General features: G+C 62.2%; 1 protein-coding gene across 1 annotated transcript; it reads right to left on the bottom strand.

Moving 5' to 3' along the window:
• Nucleotides 1-1680: 1680 nt before the first annotated feature.
• On the bottom strand, nucleotides 1681-19750 carry LOC138109225 (shootin-1-like). The gene is made up of 14 exons (XM_069012302.1): nucleotides 19711-19750; nucleotides 19255-19334; nucleotides 18533-18596; nucleotides 17271-17365; nucleotides 16974-17139; nucleotides 12858-12934; nucleotides 12638-12698; nucleotides 10618-10712; nucleotides 9260-9406; nucleotides 7450-7603; nucleotides 7239-7341; nucleotides 5037-5086; nucleotides 2743-2855; nucleotides 1681-2157 (listed from the first exon to the last, which is right to left on the bottom strand). Exons 1-14 carry the CDS (start codon nucleotides 19748-19750, stop codon nucleotides 1681-1683), a joined length of 1722 nt encoding a protein of 573 aa, XP_068868403.1.
• Between the last annotated feature and the right edge of the window lie 446 nt (nucleotides 19751-20196).

The raw sequence follows: 20196 nt of genomic DNA on the forward strand, positions 1-20196 counted from the left end.
CCAAATTTTCCCGGCTGCTCTGGGCAGGGATGCGGCTTCTCCTGCCCGGATTTCCTGCTGGAGATTCCAGAGGGAAGAGGAGGAGGAGGAATGTGGGGGAAATTTGGGGAAATTTGGGAAAATCGCTGCCCGGCTTTCAATATTCCCATTTTCCCAGGAGGAGGGGGGAAAAAAAAAACCCCTCGGGATGAATCCAAGGGATGTGTCCCGGCTGTTCCCAGGGAATGGGGAGGGCGGGAAGGGGCTCGGGATTCCCGGGAAAGGAGCGGAGCTCCCCTTGGAATGGCGGGAATGATCCCGGCTGCTCCCGGATCCGAGGGAATAAAGGATTTTATTGGGAAGTTGTGGGGAAGGAGGAGCGGCCGGAGGCTCGGGGAGGGGGTTGGGGAAGGAATTCCCGGCTGGGAGGGGGTGGGGAATCCTGGGAATGAGGGTGGGAAATCCTGGGAATGCGGGCGGGAAACTCTGGGAAAGGAGGGTGGGAAATCCTGGGAATGTGGGCGGGAAACTCTGGGAAAAGGAGGTGGGAAATCCTGGGGAAAAGGGGATGGAAAATCCTGGGAAAGGGATGGAAAATCCTGGGGAAAGGAGGTGGGAAATCTTGGGAAAGAGATGGAAAATCCTGGGAAAAGAGGGTGGGAAATCCCGGGAATGCAGGTGGGAAACTCTGGGAAAGGAGGGCGGGAAATCCTTGGAAAGGGGGGATGGGAAATCCTGGGAAAGGAGGGTGGGAAATCCTGGGAAAAGGAGGTGGGAAAACCTGGGAATGAGGGTGGGAAAATCCTGGGGAAAGAGGATGGGAAATCCTTGGAAAAAAGGGTGGGAAATGCCGGGAATGAGGGTGGGGAATCCTGGGAATGAGGGTGGGAAACTCTGGGAAAATAGGATGGGAAACTCTGGGAAAAGGAGGTGGAAAATCCTGGGAAAGGGGAAAGGAAAATCCTGGGAATGAGGGTGGGAATTCCCGGGAATGAGGGTGGGAAATCCTGGGAAAAGGGGATGGGAAATCCTGGAAAGAGGGCAGGAAATCCTTGAAAAGGGGGATGGGAAATCCTGGGACAACAGGATGGGAAACTCTGGGAAAAGGAGGTGGAAAGTTCTGGGAAAGGAGGGTGGGAATTGCCGGGAATGAGGGTGGGAAATCCTGGGAAAAGGGGATGGGAAACTCTGGGAAAAGGAGGTGGGAAATCCTGGGGAAAGAGGATGGAAAATCCCGGGAATGAAGGCGGGAAATCCCGGGAATGAGGGTGGGAAACTCTGGGAAAGGAGGGTGGGAAATCCTTGGAAAGGAGGGTGGGAATTGCCGGGAATGAGGGTGGGAAATCCTGGGAAAGGAGGATGGGAAACTGGGAAAAGGAGGTGGAATATCCTGGGAAAAGAGGGTGGGAAATCCTTGGAAAAAAGGGTGGGAAATGCTGGGAATGAGGGTGGGGAATCCTGGGAATGAGGGTGGGAAACTCTGGGAAAATAGGATGGGAAACTCTGGGAAAAGGAGGTGGAAAATCCTGGGAAAGGAGGGTGGGAACTGCCGGGAATGAGGGTGGGAAACTCTGGGAAAAGAGGACGGGAAACTCTGGGAAAAGGGGATGGGAAATCCTGGGAAAGGAGGGTGGGAAATCCTTGGAAAAAAAGGATGGGAAATCCTGGGAAAGGAGGGCGGGAATTCCCGGGAAGCGGCTCCTACGCGCTGTCCCCAGCCGGGCGGGGGAGGGGCCGCGTCCCGGGGAGACCCCGGGGCCGGAAGGGGACCCTGGCCCCGTCCCCGTCCCCATCCCCATCCCTGTCCCTGTCCAGCCCCTTTTCCAGCCCCTTTTCCAGCCCCTCGTTCCCTGGGATCAGCCGGGCGGGGCCGAGCGGGGCCCCCAGGAGGGGACAGCGAGGGGACACCGCGGTCCCCTCCCCATCCCGCTGCTCCGCTCTCCGCCTGCAATTCCCCACGGAAGAATTCCCCACGGAAGAATTCCCCGCCGTGGAAGCATCCAGAGCCCGGCGCCGCCTCTCCAGGATGGATTCCAGCTGCGCATCCCGGCTTTTCCTGCGGCTCGACCTCCTCGAGGCGACCCCGCGGCGACCCCGCGGCGACAGCGCGGCCACGGCGCTGCTGCTCTCCAGGATCCCGCGCAGCTCCAGCGCCGCGCTCCGCCTCCTGCTGGGATCCTGCCGGGAATCGGGGAATGCCGCCGTCCCGGGAATGCCCCATCCCGGGAATGCCCCATCCCGGGAATGCCCCATCCCATGAATGCCCCATCCTAGGAATGCCGCGGTCCCGGGAATGCCGCGGTCCCGGGAATGCCCCATGCCGGGAATGCCCCATGCCGGGAATGCCCCGCGATCCCGGGAATGCCCCATCCCGGGAATGCCGCGGTCCCGGGAATGCCGCGGTCCCGGGAATGCCCCATCCCATGAATGCCCCATCCCGGGAATGCCGCGATCCCGGGAATGCCCCATCCCGTGAATGCCCCATGCCGGGAATGCCCCGCGATCCCGGGAATGCCCCATCCCGGGAATGCCGCGGTCCCGGGAATGCCCCATCCCGGGAATGCCGCCATCCCGGGAATGCCGCGGTCCCGGGAATGCCCCATCCCGGGAATGCCCCATGCCGGGAATGCCCCGCGATCCCGGGAATGCCCCATCCCGGGAATGCCGCGGTCCCGGGAATGCCCCATCCCGGGAATGCCCCATCCCGGGAATGCCCCGCGATCCCGGGAATGCCCCATCCCGGGAATGCCGCGGGTGTCGCACCTGGCGCTGCTGTCGCCTGTCGCCGGCCGGCCGCAGCACGGCCCCGCTGCGGATGCGCTGCAGCAGCTCCTGCACCGCCCGGGCTCGGGCGGCCTCGGGCCCTCCCGGGGCACCTGCGCGGGTGGCACCGCGGTGGCACCTCCGGCACGGCCCCCGCCGGCCCCTGGGCGCGGCCGGGACCGCCCGGGGGGGGCAGCGGCGCCTCGGCACCGCCAGCCTGGCAATGTCACCCTGCAGTGTCACCCTCACTGTCACCTCGGCACCGTCAGCCTGGCGCTGTCACCCTGCTGTGTCAGCCTGCAGTGTCACCTTGGCAGTGTCAGCCTGGCACTGTCACCCTGCTGTGTCAGCCTGGCACTGTCACCCTGGCACTGTCACCCTGATGTGTCAGCCTGGCGCTGTCACCCTGCAGTGTCACCCTGGCAGTGTCACCTTGGCAGTGTCAGCCTGCAGTGTCAGCCTGGCGCTGTCACCCTGCTGTGTCACCCTCACTGTCACCTCGGCACCGTCACCCTGCTGTGTCACCCTGCAGTGTCACCCTCACTGTCACCTCGGCACCGCCAGCCTGGCGCTGTCACCCTGCTGTGTCACCCTGGCAGTGTCACCCTGCACTGTCACCCTGCACTGTCACCTCGGCACTGTCAGCCTGGCGCTGTCACCCTGCTGTGTCACCCTGCACTGTCACCTTGGCAGTGTCAGCCTGCAGTGTCACCCTCACAGTGTCACCCTGGCAGTGTCACCCTGGCAGTGTCACCTTGGCAGCGGCGCCTCGGCACTGTCAGCCTGGCGCTGTCACCCTACAGTGTCACCCTGCACTGTCAGCCTGGCAGTGTCAGCCTGGTGCTGTCACCCTGCAGTGTCATCCTGGCAGTGTCACCCTGCAGTGTCACCCTCACTGTCACCCTGGCACTGTCAGCCTGGCAGTGTCACCCTGCTGTGTCACCCTCACAGTGTCACCCTGGCAGTGTCACCCTGCAGTGTCACCCTGGCACTGTCACCCTGGCAGTGTCACCCTGGCACTGTCACCTTGGCAGCGGCGCCTCGGCACTGTCAGCCTGGCGCTGTCACCCTACAGTGTCACCCTGCAGTGTCAGCCTGGCAGTGTCACCCTACAGTGTCACCCTGGCAGTGTCACCCTGGCAGTGTCGCCTCGGCAGTGTCACCCTGCTGTGTCACCCTGGCGCTGTCAGACTGGCGCTGTCACCCTGCTGTGTCACCCTGCAGTGTCACCCTGGCGCTGTCACCCTGCTGTGTCACCCTCACTGTCACCTCGGCACCGTCAGCCTGGCGCTGTCACCCTGCTGTGTCACCCTCACTGTCACCTCGGCACCGCCAGCCTGGCGCTGTCACCCTGCTGTGTCAGCCTGCAGTGTCACCCTCACTGTCACCTCGGCACCGCCAGCCTGGCGCTGTCACCCTGCTGTGTCACCCTGCAGTGTCACCTTGGCAGTGTCAGCCTGGCGCTGTCACCCTGCTGTGTCACCCTGCAGTGTCACCCTCACTGTCACCTCGGCACCGCCAGCCTGGCGCTGTCACCCTGCTGTGTCAGCCTGCAGTGTCAGCCTGGCGCTGTCACCCTGGCAGTGTCACCCTGGCAGTGTCAGCCTGGCACTGTCACCCTGCTGTGTCAGCCTGGCGCTGTCACCTCGGCACCGCCAGCCTGGCGCTGTCACCCTGCTGTGTCACCCTGGCAGTGTCAGCCTGGCGCTGTCACCCTGCACTGTCACCCTGCTGTGTCAGCCTGGCAGTGTCGCCCTGGCAGTGTCACCCTGGCAGTGTCACCCTGGCAGTGTCAGCCTGGTGCTGTCACCCTACTGTGTCACCCTGCAGTGTCACCCTGGCAGTGTCACCCTGGCACTGTCACCTCGGCACTGTCACCCTGGCGCTGTCACCCTGCAGTGTCAGCCTGGTGCTGTCACCTTGGCAGTGTCACCCTCACTGTCACCCTCACTGTCACCCTGGCGCTGTCACCTTGGCAGTGTCGCCTCGGCAGTGTCACCCTGACAGTGTCACCCTGGGTACCACCTCGGCAGTGTCACCCTGGCACTGTCACCCTGCACTGTCACCCTGGCAGTGTCACCCTGCACTGTCACCTTGGCACTGCCACCCTCACAGTGTCACCCCGGCACTGCCACCCCGGCACTGTCACCCTGCCCCCCCAGCCCTGTGACACTTCGGGGACACCTCTGACGTCACCACTGACGTCACCTCTGACGTCACCCCCAATCCCAGGCGCTTTGGGGACATTCCCGATGTCCTCCCCCTCCCCCCGCCCCCAATATCCCAGGATTTACTTCGATCCCGGTTTTCCGGCGCCTTCCTCTTCCTGAGGGCGGCCAGGGGGCTGCGAGGGCACAGCGAGGGCACAGCAGGTGACACCCCCGGTGTGCCACCCTGTCCCCTCCCTGCCAGGGGACAGCTCCCGGCACAGTCCAGGGTGGGAAAAGGGGGAAAAGGGGGAAAAAGGGGGGAAAAGGGGGGGAGAAAGGGGGGAAAAGGGGGAAAAGGGGGAGAAAAGGGGGAGAAAAGGGTGGGAAAAAGGGGGGGGGAAGGGGGAGAAAAGGGGGGAAAAGGGGGGAAGAGGGGGGGTGGGAAGGGTGGGAAATGGGTGGGGAAAAGGGGGGAAAACGGGGGGAAGAGGGGGGAAGAGGGGAAAATTAGGGAAAAAGGGGGGGAAAGGGGGAAAAGGGGGGGGAAGGGGGGGAAAAGGGTGGGGAAAAGGTGGGAAAAGAGGGAAAATGAGGGAAAGGGGGGGGAAAGGGGGAAAAGGGGGAAAAATTAGGGGGAAAGGGTGGGGAAAGGGTGGGAAATAGGGGAAAATAAGGGAAAAGGGGGAGAAAAGGGGGAGAAAAGGGGGAGAAAAGGGGGGAAAAGGGGGGAAAAGGGGGGAAAAGAGGGAAAAGGATGGGAAAAAGGATGGGAAAAAGGATGGGAAGAGGGACGGGAAGAGGCTGGGAATAAAGGGTGGGAAAAGGGGAGGAAAAGGGGAGGAAAGAAGCGCAAAAAGGGTGGGGAAAGGGTGGGAAAAAAGAGGAGGGAAGTGAGGGAAAAAGGGGGGAAAAGAGTGGGAAAAGGGGAGGAAAAAAGGGGGAAAAAAGGGTGGGAAATGAGACGTGGGGACGGAATTTTTTTTCCAGGCGTATTCCCCGTGGCAGGAAGCGGCTGGAAAAGGCTCTGGAATGTGGGAGGGGGCCGGGATGGGATGGGATGGGATGGGATGGGATGGGATCCATGGGATGGGATCCATGGGATGGGATCCATGGGATGGGATCCATGGGATGGGATGGGATGGGATGGGATGGGATCCATGGGATGGGATGGGATGGGATCCATGGGATGGGATCCATGGGATGGGATCCATGGGATGGGATGGGATGGGATGGGATGGGATGGGATGGGATGGGATGGGATGGATGGGGTGGGATGGGATAAATGGGATGGGATGGGATGGGATGGGATGGATGGGATGGGATGGGATGGGATGGGATGGGATGGGATGGGATGGGATGGGATCCATGGGGTGGGATGGGATCCATGGGATGGGATGGGATGGGATCCATGGGATGGGATGGGATGGGATGGGATCCATGGGATGGGATGGGATGGGATGGGATCCATGGGGTGGGATGGGATCCATGGGATGGGATGGGATGGGATGGGATGGGATCCATGGGATCCATGGGATGGGATGGGGTGGGATGGGATGGGATCCATGGGATGGGATCCATGGGATGGGATCCATGGGATGGGATGGGATGGGATGGGATGGGATGGGATGGGATGGGATGGGATGGGATGGGATGGGATGGGATGGGATCCATGGGATGGGATGGGATCCATGGGATGGGATACGATGGGATGGGATCCATGGGATGGGATGGGATGGGATCCATGGGATGGGATCCATGGGATGGGATCCATGGGATGGGATGGGATGGGATCCATGGGATGGGATGGGATGGGATCCGTGGGATGGGATGGGATCCATGGGATGGGATCCATGGGATGGGATCCATGGGATGGGATGGGATGGGATGGATGGGGTGGGATGGGATGGGATGGGATGGGATGGGATGGGATGGGATGGGATGGGGTGGGATGGGATGGATGGGATGGGATGGGGTGGGATGGGATGGGATGGGATGGATGGGATGGGATGGGATGGGATGGATGGGATGGGATGGGATGGGATCCATGGGATCCATGGGATGGGATGGGATGGGATGGGATGGGATGGGATGGGATGGGATGGGATGGGATGGGATGGGATGGGATGGGATGGGATGGGGTGGGATGGGATGGGATGGGATCCATGGGATGGGATCCATGGGATGGGATCCATGGGATGGGATGGGATGGGATGGGATGGGATGGGATGGGATGGGATCCATGGGATGGGATCCATGGGATGGGATCCATGGGATGGGATGGGATGGGATGGGATGGGATCCATGGGATGGGATCCATGGGATGGGATCCGATGGGATGGCACCCACTCGGCGGGCACAGCGGGCGGCGGCGGCAGCGGCGGCGGCGGGGGCGGCTCGGGGCGGCCCGGGGGCGGCGGCTCCCGGTTCAGCCGCTCCCGGAGGGATCCCACTGGAACGAGGTGGGATTGGGGCTGGGAATGCTGCGAGCCCCAGCCAGGTGGGGCGGGTCCGGGATGCCTCTGGAATCGTCTGGGATCTCCTGGAATGTTTGGCCCACCTTCGTTCTGCAGCTTTTCCAGGCGCTCCTCGGCCTCCCGGAGCCTCTTCCTCAGCTCCAGGTTTTCCTGCTCGGCCTCCGCCAGCGCTTCCCGAGCCCGATCCAGCTCCTCCCGCTGAGGGCGGAGCTGCAGCTGCTCCTCCAGGTGCTGTACCTGTGGGGTGGGGAAGGGGGAAAAGGGGGGGGAATGGGGTGGGAAAGGGGGGAAATGGGGGGGGGAAAGGGGTGGGAAAGGGGAAAAAGGGGTGGGAAATGGGGGGGAAAAGGGGGGAAAAGGGGGGGGGAAAGGGGGTGGGAAAGGGGGGAAATGGGGTGGGGAAGGGTGGGAAATGGGGGGAAAGGTGGGAAAATGGGGGGGAAAGGGGGTGGGAAAGGGGAAAAAGGGGTGGGAAATGGGGGAAAAGGGGGGGAAAGGGGGGAGAAAGGGTGGGAAATGGGGGGGAAAGGGTGGGAATGGGGGAAAAAGGGGTGGGAATGGGGGAAAAAGGGGTGGGAATGGGGGAAAAAGGGGTGGGAAAAGTGTGGGAAAGGGGAAAAAGGGTGGGAAAGGGGAAAAGGGGAAAAAGGGGTGGGAAAAGGTGGGAAAGTGGGGGGAAAAGGGTGGGAAAGCGTGGGAAAGTGGGGGGAAAAGGTGGGAAATGGGGGGAAAGGGGAAAAAGGGGTGGGAAAGGGTGGGAAAGGGTGGGAAAGTGGGGGGGAAAGGGTGGGAAATGGGGGAAAGGGAAAAAGGGGTGGGAAAATTGGAAAAAGGGGTGGGAAAAGTGTGGGAAAGAGGAAAAAGGGTGGGAAAAGGGAAAAGGGGAAAAAGGGGTGGGAAAGGGTGGGAAATGGGGGAAAAGGGGGGAAAAGGGGGGAAAAGGGGAAATGGGGGTGGGAAGGGTGGGAAATGGGGGGAAAGGGGGGGGAAGGGTGGGAAATGGGGGGAAAAGGGGAAAAGGGGGGAAAGGGGGGAAAGGGTGGGAAATGGGGGGAAATGGGGGAAAAGGGGGGAAAAGGGGGAAATGGGGGGAAAAGGGGAAAAAGGGGTGGGAAGGGTGGAAAAAGGGGAAATGGGGGTGGGAAGGGTGGGAAATGGGGGGAAAGGGGTGGGAAATGGGAAAAGGCGAAAAAGGGGGGGGAAGAGGAAAAAGGGGTGGGAAAGGGTGGGAAATGGGGAGAAAAAGAATGGGAAATGGGGGAGGGAAAGGGTGGGGAAACAGGGAGAAAAGCGGAGGGAAAAAGTGGAAAATGGGGAGAAAGTGGGGTGGGAATGGGGAGAAAAAGGGTGGGAAAAGGGGGGGAAAGGTTGGGAAATGGGGGAGGAAAGGGGTGGGGAAAAGGTGGGAAAAGGGGTGGGAAAAGGGAAGAAAAAGGGTGGGAAAGGGAGGAAAAAAGGTGGGAAAGGGGGGAATGAGGGGTGGGAAATGGGGGGAAAAAGGGTGGGAAAGGGAGGAAAAAAAGGTGGGAAAGGGAGGAAAAAAAGGTGGGAAAGGGAGGAAAAAAAGGTGGGAAAAGGGGGAGAAAGGGTGGGAAAAAGAGAGAAACGGGGAGAAAAAAAGGTGGGAAAAGGGTGGGAAAGGGAGGAATGAAGGGTGGGAAAGGGCAGCGCCGCCCTCCCTTCCCAGGAGCCGGGAAGATCCCACATCCCTCAAATCCCCATTTCCGGGAAGGAAATTCCAGCGGGTTTTAGGGGTGCCGGAGCCCCCCCCCCCCCGGTGTGGGACGCTGGGAATCCATGGAAGCCGCAGCTCCCGGTGGAGAAGGGGGCATGGAATGGGATCGGGGGGCTCTGATCCCCAAGGAGTGGCCAAGCTCGGGGCCAGCCCCTGACCCGCTGCCGCTGCTCCCTCCGCGTCTCCTCCAGCTCCCGGCTGAGTTTTCCCAGTTCCCGGAGCGCTTCCATGAGTTGGGAATCGGGCGCGGCGCTCCGCAGCAGGATGGAGCTCTGCCGGTTCGCCTCCTTCTGCTGCACCGACATCTGGGGACGGGGACAACCCCGCGGGGTCACCTCCCGGGGGGGGGGGGGGGGGGGGGTCACCCTCCCAAATCCCGAACGACCTGGGAGCATCGCATTCCCTCGGGATGCAGCTGCGGGAGTCAGGGATGCTGGGACATCAACCCCGGGATGTCCCCGAGCTCTCTGTGCCAACCCCGGGGATGTCCCCAACCCCTCCGTGCCACCCCCGGGATGTCCCCGACCCCTCCGTGCCACCCCCGGGATGGTCCCCGACCCCTCCGTGCCACCCTCGGGCTCTCCCCAACCCCTCCGTGCCACCCCCGGGGATGTCCCCAACCCCTCCGTGCCACCCCCGAGGTGTCCCCGACCCCTCCGTGCCACCTCTGGGATGTCCCCGACCCCTCCGTGCCACCCTCGGGCTCTCCCCGACCCCTCCGTGCCACCCCCGGGCTGTCCCCGACCCCTCCGTGCCACCCCCGGGATGTCCCCAACCCCTCCGTGCCACCCCCGGGATGTCCCCGACCCCTCCGTGCCACCCCCGGGCTCTCCCCGACCCCTCCGTGCCACCCCCGGGTTGTCCCCAACCCCTCCCTGCCACCTCTGGCGTGTCCCCAACCCCTCCGTGCCACCCCCGGGATGTCCCCAACCCCTCCGTGCCACCCCCGGGATGTCCCCGACCCCTCCGTGCCACTCCCGGGGGTGTCCCCGACCCCTCCGTGCCACCCCCGGGATGTCCCCAACCCCTCCGTGCCACCCCCGGGGATGTCCCCAACCCCTCCGTGCCACTCCCGAGGTGTCCCCAACCCCTCCGTGCCACCCCGGGGATGTCCCCAACCCCTCTGTGCCACCCCCGGGATGTCCCCGACCCCTCCGTGCCACCCCCGAGGTGTCCCCGACCCCTCCGTGCCACCCCCGGGATGTCCCCAACCCCTCCCTGCCACCCCCGGGATGTCCCAAACCCCTCCGTGCCACCCCGGGGATGTCCCCGACCCCTCCGTGCCACCCCCGGGGGTGTCCCCGACCCCTCCGTGCCACTCCCGGGGATGTCCCCGACCCCTCCGTGCCACCCCGGGGATGTCCCCGACCCCTCCGTGCCACCCCCGGGATGTCCCCAACCCCTCCGTGCCACCTCTGGCGTGTCCCCAACCCCTCCGTGCCACCCCCGGGATGTCCCCGACCCCTCCGTGCCACCCCCGGGGTGTCCCCGACCCCTCCGTGCCACCCGCGGGCACCTCGTGGGCGAAGGCCTCGGCCTGGCAGCGCAGGTCCTGCTCCAGCTCCAGCTGCTCCAGGGCCTCGCAGTAATCGCGGGTGACGATCTGGGACACTGGGAGGGACACGGGGGGGTGGCACCGGTGTGGGGAGGGGGAAAGGTGGGAAAAGGGTGGGAAAAAGGGGTGGGGAAATGGGGGAAAATGGTGGGAAAAGGGGTGGGGAAAAAGGGGTGGGAAAAAGGGGTGGGAAGATGGGGTTGAAAGAGGTGGGAAAGAGGGGTGGGAAAACGGGGGAAAAAGGGGTGGGAAAAGGGTGGGAAAATGGGGTGGGAAAAGGGGTGGGAAAATGAGGAAAAAGGGGTTGGAAAAGGTGGGGGAAAAGGGGTGGGAAAAAGGGGTGGGAAAAAGGGGTGGGAAAGGGTGGGGAAAGGGGGGAAAAAGGGGTGGGAAAAGGATGGGAAAATGGGTGGGAAAATGGGTGGGAAAATGGGGAAAAAGGGGTGGGAAAAGGGGTGGGAAAGGGTGGGGAAAGGGTGGGAAAATGGGGAAAAGGGTGGGAAAATGGGGGGAAAAGGGGTGGGAAATGGTGGGAAAATGGGGTGGGAAAAGGGGTGGGAAAGCGGGGTGGGGAAAGGGGGAAAATGGGTGGGGAAATGGGGAAAAAGGGGTGGGAAAAGGGTGGGAAAATGGGATGGGAAAATGAGGAAAAAGGGGTTGGAAAGGGTTGGGAAAAGAGGTGGGAAAAAGGGGTGGGAAAGGGTGGGGAAAGGGGGGAAAAACGGGTGGGAAAAGGATGGGAAAATGGGTGGGAAAATGGGGAAAAAGGGGTGGGAAAAGGGGTGGGAAAGGGTGGGGAAATGGGGTGGGAAAATGGGTGGGAAAAAGGGGTGGGAAAAGGGATGGGAAAGGGTGGGAAGATGGGGTTAAAAAGGGTGGGAAAAGGGTGGGAAAGAGGGGTGGGAAAATGGGGAAAAAGGGGTGGGAAAGAGGGTGGGAAAATGGGGAAAAAGGGGTGGGAAAGGGTGGGAAAATGGGGTTGGAAAGGGTGGGAAAAAGGGGTGGGGAAAAGCGGTGGGAACATGGGGGAAAGAGGGGTGGGAAAGGGTGGGGAAATGGGGGAAAAGGGGTGGGAAAAGGGTGGGAAAGCGGGTTTGGAAAGGGTGGAAAAAGGGGTGGGGAAAAGGGGTGGGGAAATGAGTGGGAAAGGGTGGGGAATTCGGGAAAAGGGGTGGGAAAATGGGGGAAAGAGGGGTGGGAAAAGGGGTGGGAAAGGGTGGGGAAATGGGGGAAAAAGGGGTGGGAAAAGGGGTGGGAAAATGGGTGGGAAAAGGGTGGCAAAATGGGGGAAAAGAATGGGGAAAAAGGGGTGGGAAAGGGGGAGAAAAAGGGTGGAAAATCGGGGGAACGAGGGGTTGGAAATGGGGAAAAAAGGGGGAGAAAAAGTGGGAAAATGAGGGGTGGGAAAATGGGGCGGGAAAGGGTGGAAAGGGTGGGAAAAGGGTGGGGAAAGGGTGGGAAAGAGGTGGGGAAATGGGGTGGGAAAAGGGGGAAAATGTGGGAAATGGAGGAGAAAGGGGTGGGAAAATGGGGGGAAAAGGGGTGGGAAAATGGGGTGGGAAAGAGGGGTGGGAAAAGGGTGGGAAAATGGGGTGGAAAAGGTGGAAAAAAAGGGGGGAAAAGAGTGGGAAAGGGGGGGAAAGGGGTGGGAAATTGGGGTGGAAAAGGTGGGAAAAAAGAGGGAAAAAGAGTGGGAAAGGGGGGGAAAGAGGTGGGAAATTGGGGTGGAAAAGGTGTGAAAAAAGGGGGAAAAGAGTGGGAAAGGGGGGAAAAGGGGTGGGAAATTGGGGTGGAAAAGGTGGGAAAAAAGGGGGGAAAAAGAGTGGGAAAGGGGGGAAAAGGGGTGGGAAATTGGGGTGGAAAAAGGGGGGAAAAAAGAGGGAAAAAGAGTGGGAAAGGGGGGATGGCACCGTGGGCCGCCGGCCTTTGGGATGGGGTGGCACCGGTGGCACCGGGGAGGGGACACGGGCACCCCGCTGACCTCTCCTGAAGGCGCCCAGGGCCGCCCGCAGGCGCTGCCGCTCCTCCCGCTCCAGCTCCAGCTGTGCCAGGAGAAATCCCACCCTGAGCCCCGGCACTGGGATATCCCGGAGGGATTCATCCCAAAAATCTGCCCTGAGGATGAGGAGAGAGGGGAAAAGGGGAGGGAAAGGGGGGAAAAGGGGGGTTCGGGTGGGTTTTGGGGTGTCCCCGGGGGGTACCTGGGTGTGCAGGTGCTGCACTTGGAGTGTGAGGTGCTGGCGTTGTTCCAGGAGTTGGGAGAGATCTTCCTGCGGATCTGGAAGAGGGATAGAGGGGGGAAAATGGGGGGGAAAAAGGGGAAAAAGGGGTGGGAAATGGGGGAAAAGGGGGGGGAAGGGGGGGGAGGAGGGGTGGGAAATGGAGGGGGAAAGGGGGGGGAAGGGTGGGAAAAGGGTGGGAAAAAAGGGGGGAAAGCATTGGGAAAAAGGGGGGGAAAAGGGGGGGAAAGGTTGGGAAAAGGGGGGGAAATGGGGGAGGAGGGGTGGGAAATGGAGGGGGAAAAGGGGAGAAAAAGGGGCGGGAAATGGGGGGAGAGAGGGGGATGAGGGGGAGAAAAAGAGGCGGAAAGGGTGGGAAAAATGGGGGAAAAAAGAGTGGGAAGGGGGGGAAAAGGGGGGGAAACGTTGGGAAAAGGGGGGGGAAGGTGGGGAACGGGGGGGAAAAGGGTGGGAAAAAAGGGGGGAAAAAGGGGGGGGAAGGGGGAAAAGGGTGGGAAAATGGGGGAAAAGGTTGGGAAAAGGAGGGGGAAAGGGGGAGAAAAAAGGGTGGGAAAGAGGGGGAAAAGGGGGGGAAAAGGGGGGATGAGGGGTGGGAAATGGAGGGGAAAAGGGGGGGAATGAGGAGGAGAAAAAGAGGGGGAGAGGGAGGGGAAAGGGTGGGAAAAATGGGGGGAAAAGGGTGGGAAAGAGGGGGAAAGGGAGGGAAAAGGGTGGGAAAAATGGGGGGAAATGTTGTGAAAAATGGGGGAAAAGGGTGGGAAAAAAGGGGGGGAAAAAGGGTGCGAAGGGGGAGGAAAAGGTGGGGAATGGGGGGGAATGAGGGGTGGGGAAGGGGTGGAAAAGGGTTGGGAAATGGGAGGGAAAGGGTTGGGAAAAGGGTTGGAAAAAGGAGGGGGAAGGGGGGGAAAAAGGGGGGGAAAAGGTTGGGAAAAGGGGGGGAAAGGGGGGGTAATGGGGGGGAAATGGGGGGGAAAGGGTGGGAAAAAGGGTGGGAAAGAGGGGGAAAAGGGGGGGAAGGGGGGATGAGGGGGGAAAAAGAGTGGGAAAGGGCGGGAAAAGGTGGGAAAAATGGGGGGAAAGGGAGAGAAAAGGGCGGGAAAAATGGAGGAAAAAGGGGGGAAAGCATTGGGAAAAAGGGTGGGAAAAGGGGGAGGAGGGGTGGGAAATGGAGGGGGAAAGGGGGAGAAAAAGGGGCGGGAAATGGGGGGAGAGAGGGGGATGAGGGGGAGAAAAAGAGGCAGAAAGGGTCGGGAAAATGGGGGAAAAAGGGTGGGAAAGGGGGGGGAAAAAGGGGGGGAAACGTTGGGAAAAGGGGGGGAAAGGTGGGGAAGGGGGGAAAAGGGTGGGAAAAAAGGGGGGAAAAAGGGGGGGAAGGGGGAAAAGGGTGGGAAAATGGGGGAAAAGGTTGGGAAAAGGAGGGGGAAAGGGGGAGAAAAAAGGGTGGGAAAGAGGGGGAAAAGGGGGGGAAAAGGGGGGATGAGGGGTGGGAAATGGAGGGGGAAAGGGGGGGAATGAGGGGGAGAAAAAGAGGGGGAGAGGGAGGGGAAAGAGTGGGAAAAATGGGGGGAAAAGGGTGGGAAAGAGGGGAAAAGGGAGGGAAAAATGGGGGGAAATGTTGGGAAAAATGGGGGGAAAGGGTGGGAAAAAAGGGGGGAAAGGGTGCGAAGGGGGAGGAAAAGGTGGGGAAGGGGGGGGAATGAGGGGTGGGGAAGGGGTGGAAAAGGGTTGGGAAATGGGAGGGAAAGGGTTGGGAAAAGGGTTGGAAAAAGGAGGGGGAAGGGTGGGAAAAAGGGGGGGAAAAGGTTGGGAAAAGGATGGGGAAAAGGGAGGGAAAGGGGGAGAAAAGGGGGGGAAATGGGGGGGAAAGGGGGGGAAGGTTGGGAAAAGGGGGGGAAAGGGGGAGAAAGGGGGGGAATGGGGGGAAAGGGTGGGAAAAATGGGGGGGAAAAGGGGGGGAAAGGTTGGGAAAAAAGGGGGGAAAGGTTGGGAAAAAAGGGGGGAAAGGTTGGGAAAAAGGGGGGGAAGGAAGAGAAAAAAGGGTGGGAAAGAGGGGGAAAAGGGGGGGAATGAGGGGGAGAAAAAGAGGGGGGAAGGGAGGGGAAAGGGTGGGGAAAATGGGTGGGAAAAAGGGGGGGAAAAGGGTGGGGAAAATGGGGGAAAAGGTTGGGAAAAAAGGGTGGGAAAGGGGGGAAAGAGGGGGGGAAGGGGGGATGAGGGGGGAAAAAGGGTGGGAAAGGGAGGGGAAAGGGTGGGAAAATGGGGGGGAAAGGTGGGAGAAGGGGGGGAAGGGGGGAAGGGGAGAAAAGGGGGGGAAAGGGTGGGAAAAAGGGGGGAAAGCGTTGGGAAGGGGGGGAATGGGGGGGGAAGGGGGGGGAAAAGGAGGGAAAGCATTGGGAAAAAGGGGGGGGAAAAGGGGGGGAAGGGGGGAAAGGGTGGGAAAAATGGGGGATCAAGGGGTGGGAAAGGGAGGAAAAGAGGGGTGGGAAAAGGTTTGGAAAAAGAGTGGGAAAGGGGGATCGAGGGGCCCCAAATCACCCCATCCCAGCTGCGTCCCCATTGTCCCTGATTCCCACGGGATCCGACGTGGGAATGACCCCCGGCACCCCAAACCCCCCCCAAGAGCCGTTCCAGGAGGGAAATCAGGGAATTCCCTGCCCACGGAGGGTTCGGGATGTCCCAACCCCACAAGCGCGTCCCCACCCCGATCCCACAGGCTGCCAAGAGCCGGAATTGCCGCCTTGGGAAAACAGGATGGGAAAGGGGAAGCGCTTGGGTTTCGGCGCTCGCGGTTGGGTTTCGGTGTCGCTTTCGCCGGGTCTGAGCCCAAAAGGGGCTCGGGAACGGCCCCAAAGCGCGGAGTGGGGACAGCGGGGAAGGGTGGGATCCCAGGGCAGAATGGGATGGGATGGGATCCATGGGATCCATGGGATTGGGATGGGGTGGGATCCCAGGGCGGGGTGGGATGGAATGGGGTGGGATCCATGGGATTGGGATGGGGTGGGATCCCAGGGCGGGGTGGGATCCCAGGGCAGGGTGGGATGGAATGGGGTGGGATCCATGGGATTGGGATGGGGTGGGATCCCAGGGCGGGGTGGGATGGAATGGGGTGGGATCCATGGGATTGGGATGGGGTGGGATCCCAGGGCGGGGTGGGATCCCAGGGCAGGGTGGGATGGAATGAGGTGGGATCCATGGGATTGGGATGCGGTGGGATCCCAGGGCAGGATGGGATGGGATGGGATGGGATGGGATCCATGGGATCCATGGGATTGGGATGGGGTGGGATCCCAGGGCAGGGTGGGATGGGTGGGGTGGGATCCCAGGGCAGGGTGGGATGGAATAGGGTGGGATCCATGGGATTGGGATGGGGTGGGATCCCAGGCCGGGGGGGATGGGCGGGGTGGGGTGGGATGGGGTGGGGTGGGGTGGAATGGGTGGGATGGGATGGGATGGGATGGGATCCATGGGATTGGGATGGGGTGGGCTCCCATTCCAGGGTGGGGTGGGATGGGGTGGGATGGGATCCGTGGGACTGGGACAGGGTGGGATCCCATTCCAGAGTGGGATTGGGATGGGATGGGATGTGGTGGGTGGGATGCAGTGGGGTGGGATGGGATCCCATTCCAGGGTGGAATGGGATGGGATTGGGTGGGATGCAGTTGGGTGGGAGGGGTGGGGTGGGGTGGGATGGGATGAGGTGGGATCCCATTCCAGGGTGGGATGGGATGGGATGGGATGGGATGGGATGGGATGGGATGGGATGGGATGGGATGGGATGGGATGGGATCCATGGGATTGGGATGGGGTGGGATCCCATTCCAGGGTGGGATGGGATGGGATGGGATGGGATGGGATGGGATGGGATGGGATCCATGGGATTGGGATGGGGTGGGATCCCATTCCAGGGTGGGATGGGGTGGGATGGGATGGGATGGGATGGGATCCATGGGATTGGGATGGGGTGGGATCCCATTCCAGGGTGGGATGGGGTGGGATGGGATGGGATGGGATGGGATCCATGGGATTGGGATGGGGTGGGATCCCATTCCAGGGTGGGATGGGACACCCCAGGCTCACCTGGGAGCTGCTGCCCGGAGCACTGGGCAGGGGTCACCTCTGGGGTCACTTCAGGGGTCACCTCTGGGGTCACTTCAGGGGTCACCTCTGGGGTCACCTCCTCTGGGGCCACCTCTGGGCTCAGGGCCAGGCTGAGCCTCTCCAGCCGCTTGTTCTCCTCCTTCACCTGAATCCCAAAATCCCAGAATCCCAGAACCGGGGTTCCCCCCACGCCCCCCGAGCCGGGCGTGCCCCGGGGCTGCCCTGGCACCTTTGTCCCCGTGTGGGGACAGTTTTGGGGACCGTCCCCATCCCCACCTGGGCACTGAAGGCCTCGGCTCGCCGCCGGCTCAGCGGCTCCAGCTCCACCTCGGTGTCCAGCGCCGCCAGCTCGGCCAGCAGCTCCTGCGACGCTGCCGGGGACACCGGGGGGGGTTGGGGACACCGGGATGGGGCACCGGGGGGTGTTGGGGACACCGGGGGGTATTGGGGACACTGGGGTGGGGCACTGGGATGGGGACACTGGGATGGGGCACTGGGGGGTGTTGGGGACACTGGGGGGTGTTGGGGACACTGGGGGGTATTGGGGACACCGGGGTGGGGACACTGGGATGGGGACACTGGGATGGGGACACCAGGGGGTATTGGGGACACCGGGATGGGGGCACTGGGATGGGGACACTGGGATGGGGACACCGGGATGGGGACACTGGGATGGGACAGTGGGGGGTATTGGGGACACTGGGGGTATTGGGGACACTGGGATGGGGACACTGGGATAAGACACTGGGATGGGACACTGGGGGGTATTGGGGACACCAGGGTGGGGCACTGGGATGGGGACACTGGGATGGGGCACTGGGATGGGGACACTGGGATGGGACACCGGGGGGTATTGGGGACACCGGCGAGTATTGGGGACACTGGGATGGGACACTGGGATGGGACACCGGGGGGTATTGGGGACACTGGGATGGGGACACTGGGATAAGACACTGGGATGGGGACACTGGGATGGGACACTGGGGGGTATTGGGGACACCAGGGTGGGGCACTGGGATGGGGACACTGGGATGGAACACTGGGGGGTGTTGGGGACACCGGCGAGTATTGGGGACACCGGGATGGGGCACTGGGATGGGACACCAGGGAGAGACACCGGGATGGGAACACCGGGATGGGGCACTGGGGTGGGGCACTGGGGTGGGGCAACAGGATGGGGACACTGGGATGGGGCATTGGGATGGGGACACTGGGATGGGGCACCAGGGAGAGACACCGGGATGGGGCACTGGGATGGGGACACCGGGATGGGACACCGGGGGGTATTGGGGACACCGGCGAGTATTGGGGACACTGGGATGGGGACACTGGGATGGGGCACTGGGGTGGGGACACTGGGATGGGGCACTGGGGTGGGACACCGGGATGGGGCACTGGGGTGGGGCAACGGGATGGGGACACTGGGATGAGGACACTGGGATGGGACACCGGGATGGGGACACTGGGATGGGGACACTGGGATGGGACACCGGGATGGGGACACTGGGATGGGGACACTGGGAGGGGACAGGGCTCACCTTGCTCCAGCTGGGCCAGCCGAGCCTCGGTGTCACCGGGCTCCGGGTCCAGGGATGGGCGGTGCTGCGGGCAAAATGGGAATGTGGCGCCGGCTTGGCACAGGGTTCCATTGGCACGGAATTCCATTGGCATGGCAGTGACCAATGTCACAGTGTTGGCATGGCATGGAATGGCCTTGGGATGGAATGGCCTTGGCATGGAATTCCATTGGCATGGAATTTCCTTGGGATGGAATGGCCTTGGGATGGAATGGCCTTGGGATGGAATTTTCTTGGGATGGAATGGCCCTTGGCATGGAATGGCCCTTGGGATGGCATTCCATTGGCATGGAATTCCCTTGGCATGGAATTCCCTTGGGATGGAGAATGGCATTTCCTTGGGATGGAATGGCCCTTGGGATGGAATTCCATTGGCACACACTTCCATTGGCACGGCGTTCCACCAGCGTGGAATTCCATCGGCCTGGCATTGGCAGGGCATTCCATCGGCATTCCGTTGGCATTCCATCGGCATTCCGTTGGCATTCCGTTGGCGTTCCATCGCCATTCCGTTGGCATTCCGTTGGCACCCCATCGACAACCCCCGAGCCGCCGGGACACTGCCAGCGCTGGGGACGCTGTGCCCGTGTCACCACCCCCCCCGCCCCCCGCCCCCCTTCATCCCCCCGATTTATGGGATCAGGAGGGGGAAATCCAATGGGAAACGAGCCTGGAAGCGACACCTGTCCAGCAGCTGCCTCTTCATCCTCCTCCTCTTCCTCCTCCTCCTCCTCCTCCTCGCTGCTCCCGGACTCCAGGAGGGCTGCGAGGACCCGGAGCAGCAGTTTGGGGACCCCAGGGGTGACAAGGGGGGACAGGGCAGTCCCTGGCGCGGTCCCCGATATGGGATTGGGGACATCCCCCATTCCCAAGTGCTCCCGGTGGTTTGGGGGTTCCCCGGCTCCCCCCAAGCGGCTCCCGGACCCTTCCCACAATCCCTGATCCGCTGGGGAATCCCAATCCCGCCCCTTTTCCCGCGGAACCCCAGCAAAGCCTCCCCTCTGGAGAAGGAACCCCCCCCCCACCCCCAGACCCAATTCCGGGCTGCTTTCACTCCCTCCAACCCCAAATCCCGGCCCCCAAACCCCACTGGTGACCCCCCCCCCCCAAAAAAAATCCCCCAGGAGCTTCCCCCTTACCCATGAGGCGTCCCCCGACTCCGTCCCCAGCCCAGGCCATGCCCGGGGCCCCCCAAACCCCCGAGATCTGGGGGTGCCGCCGCCCTCTCCCCGCCGCTGCCTCCTCGTCCTCCCGCCCTGTGGGGAAGTGAAACCATCTCCCCTTTCCCCTCCCTCCCTCCTCCCTCCCCCAGGGCTCCGAGCGCCCCGATCCCACAGGGGGAAGCGAAACCCGCTGTGGGGTATTGGGATTTTCCACGGGGTAGGAGCTGCTGCTCCAGGGGTTCCCAGGGGTTGGGAATTTCACGGTCACAGCCAGGGAAAGATCGGAGCAAAAAAAAAAGGGGTTTGGTGACCACGGTGGTTTATTCACCAAAATAAAGGGATTGATGTCGATTTTAGGACATCAATCCCACGGGAAAAGGGGGATTTGTAGGGATTTGGGAGGTTTTGGGGCGCTCAAGGGGTGGAAATTCCACGGCCAGGAAGGAAATACTGGAGGAAAAA

Source organism: Aphelocoma coerulescens, chromosome 4 (assembly GCF_041296385.1).
Source record: "Aphelocoma coerulescens isolate FSJ_1873_10779 chromosome 4, UR_Acoe_1.0, whole genome shotgun sequence".
NCBI lineage: Eukaryota > Metazoa > Chordata > Aves > Passeriformes > Corvidae > Aphelocoma > Aphelocoma coerulescens.

Coding starts and splice junctions, on each gene's coding strand:
- LOC138109225 (XM_069012302.1), bottom strand. CDS start 19,750: ATGGCCTGGGCTGGGGACGGAGTCGGGGGACGCCTCATGG. Junction 12,699..12,857: donor TGCAGCACCTGCACACCCAG/GTACCCCCCGGG, acceptor CTCCTGGCACAG/CTGGAGCTGGAGCGGGAGGA. Junction 9,407..10,617: donor CCGAGGCCTTCGCCCACGAG/GTGCCCGCGGGT, acceptor CCCCGTCCCCAG/ATGTCGGTGCAGCAGAAGGA.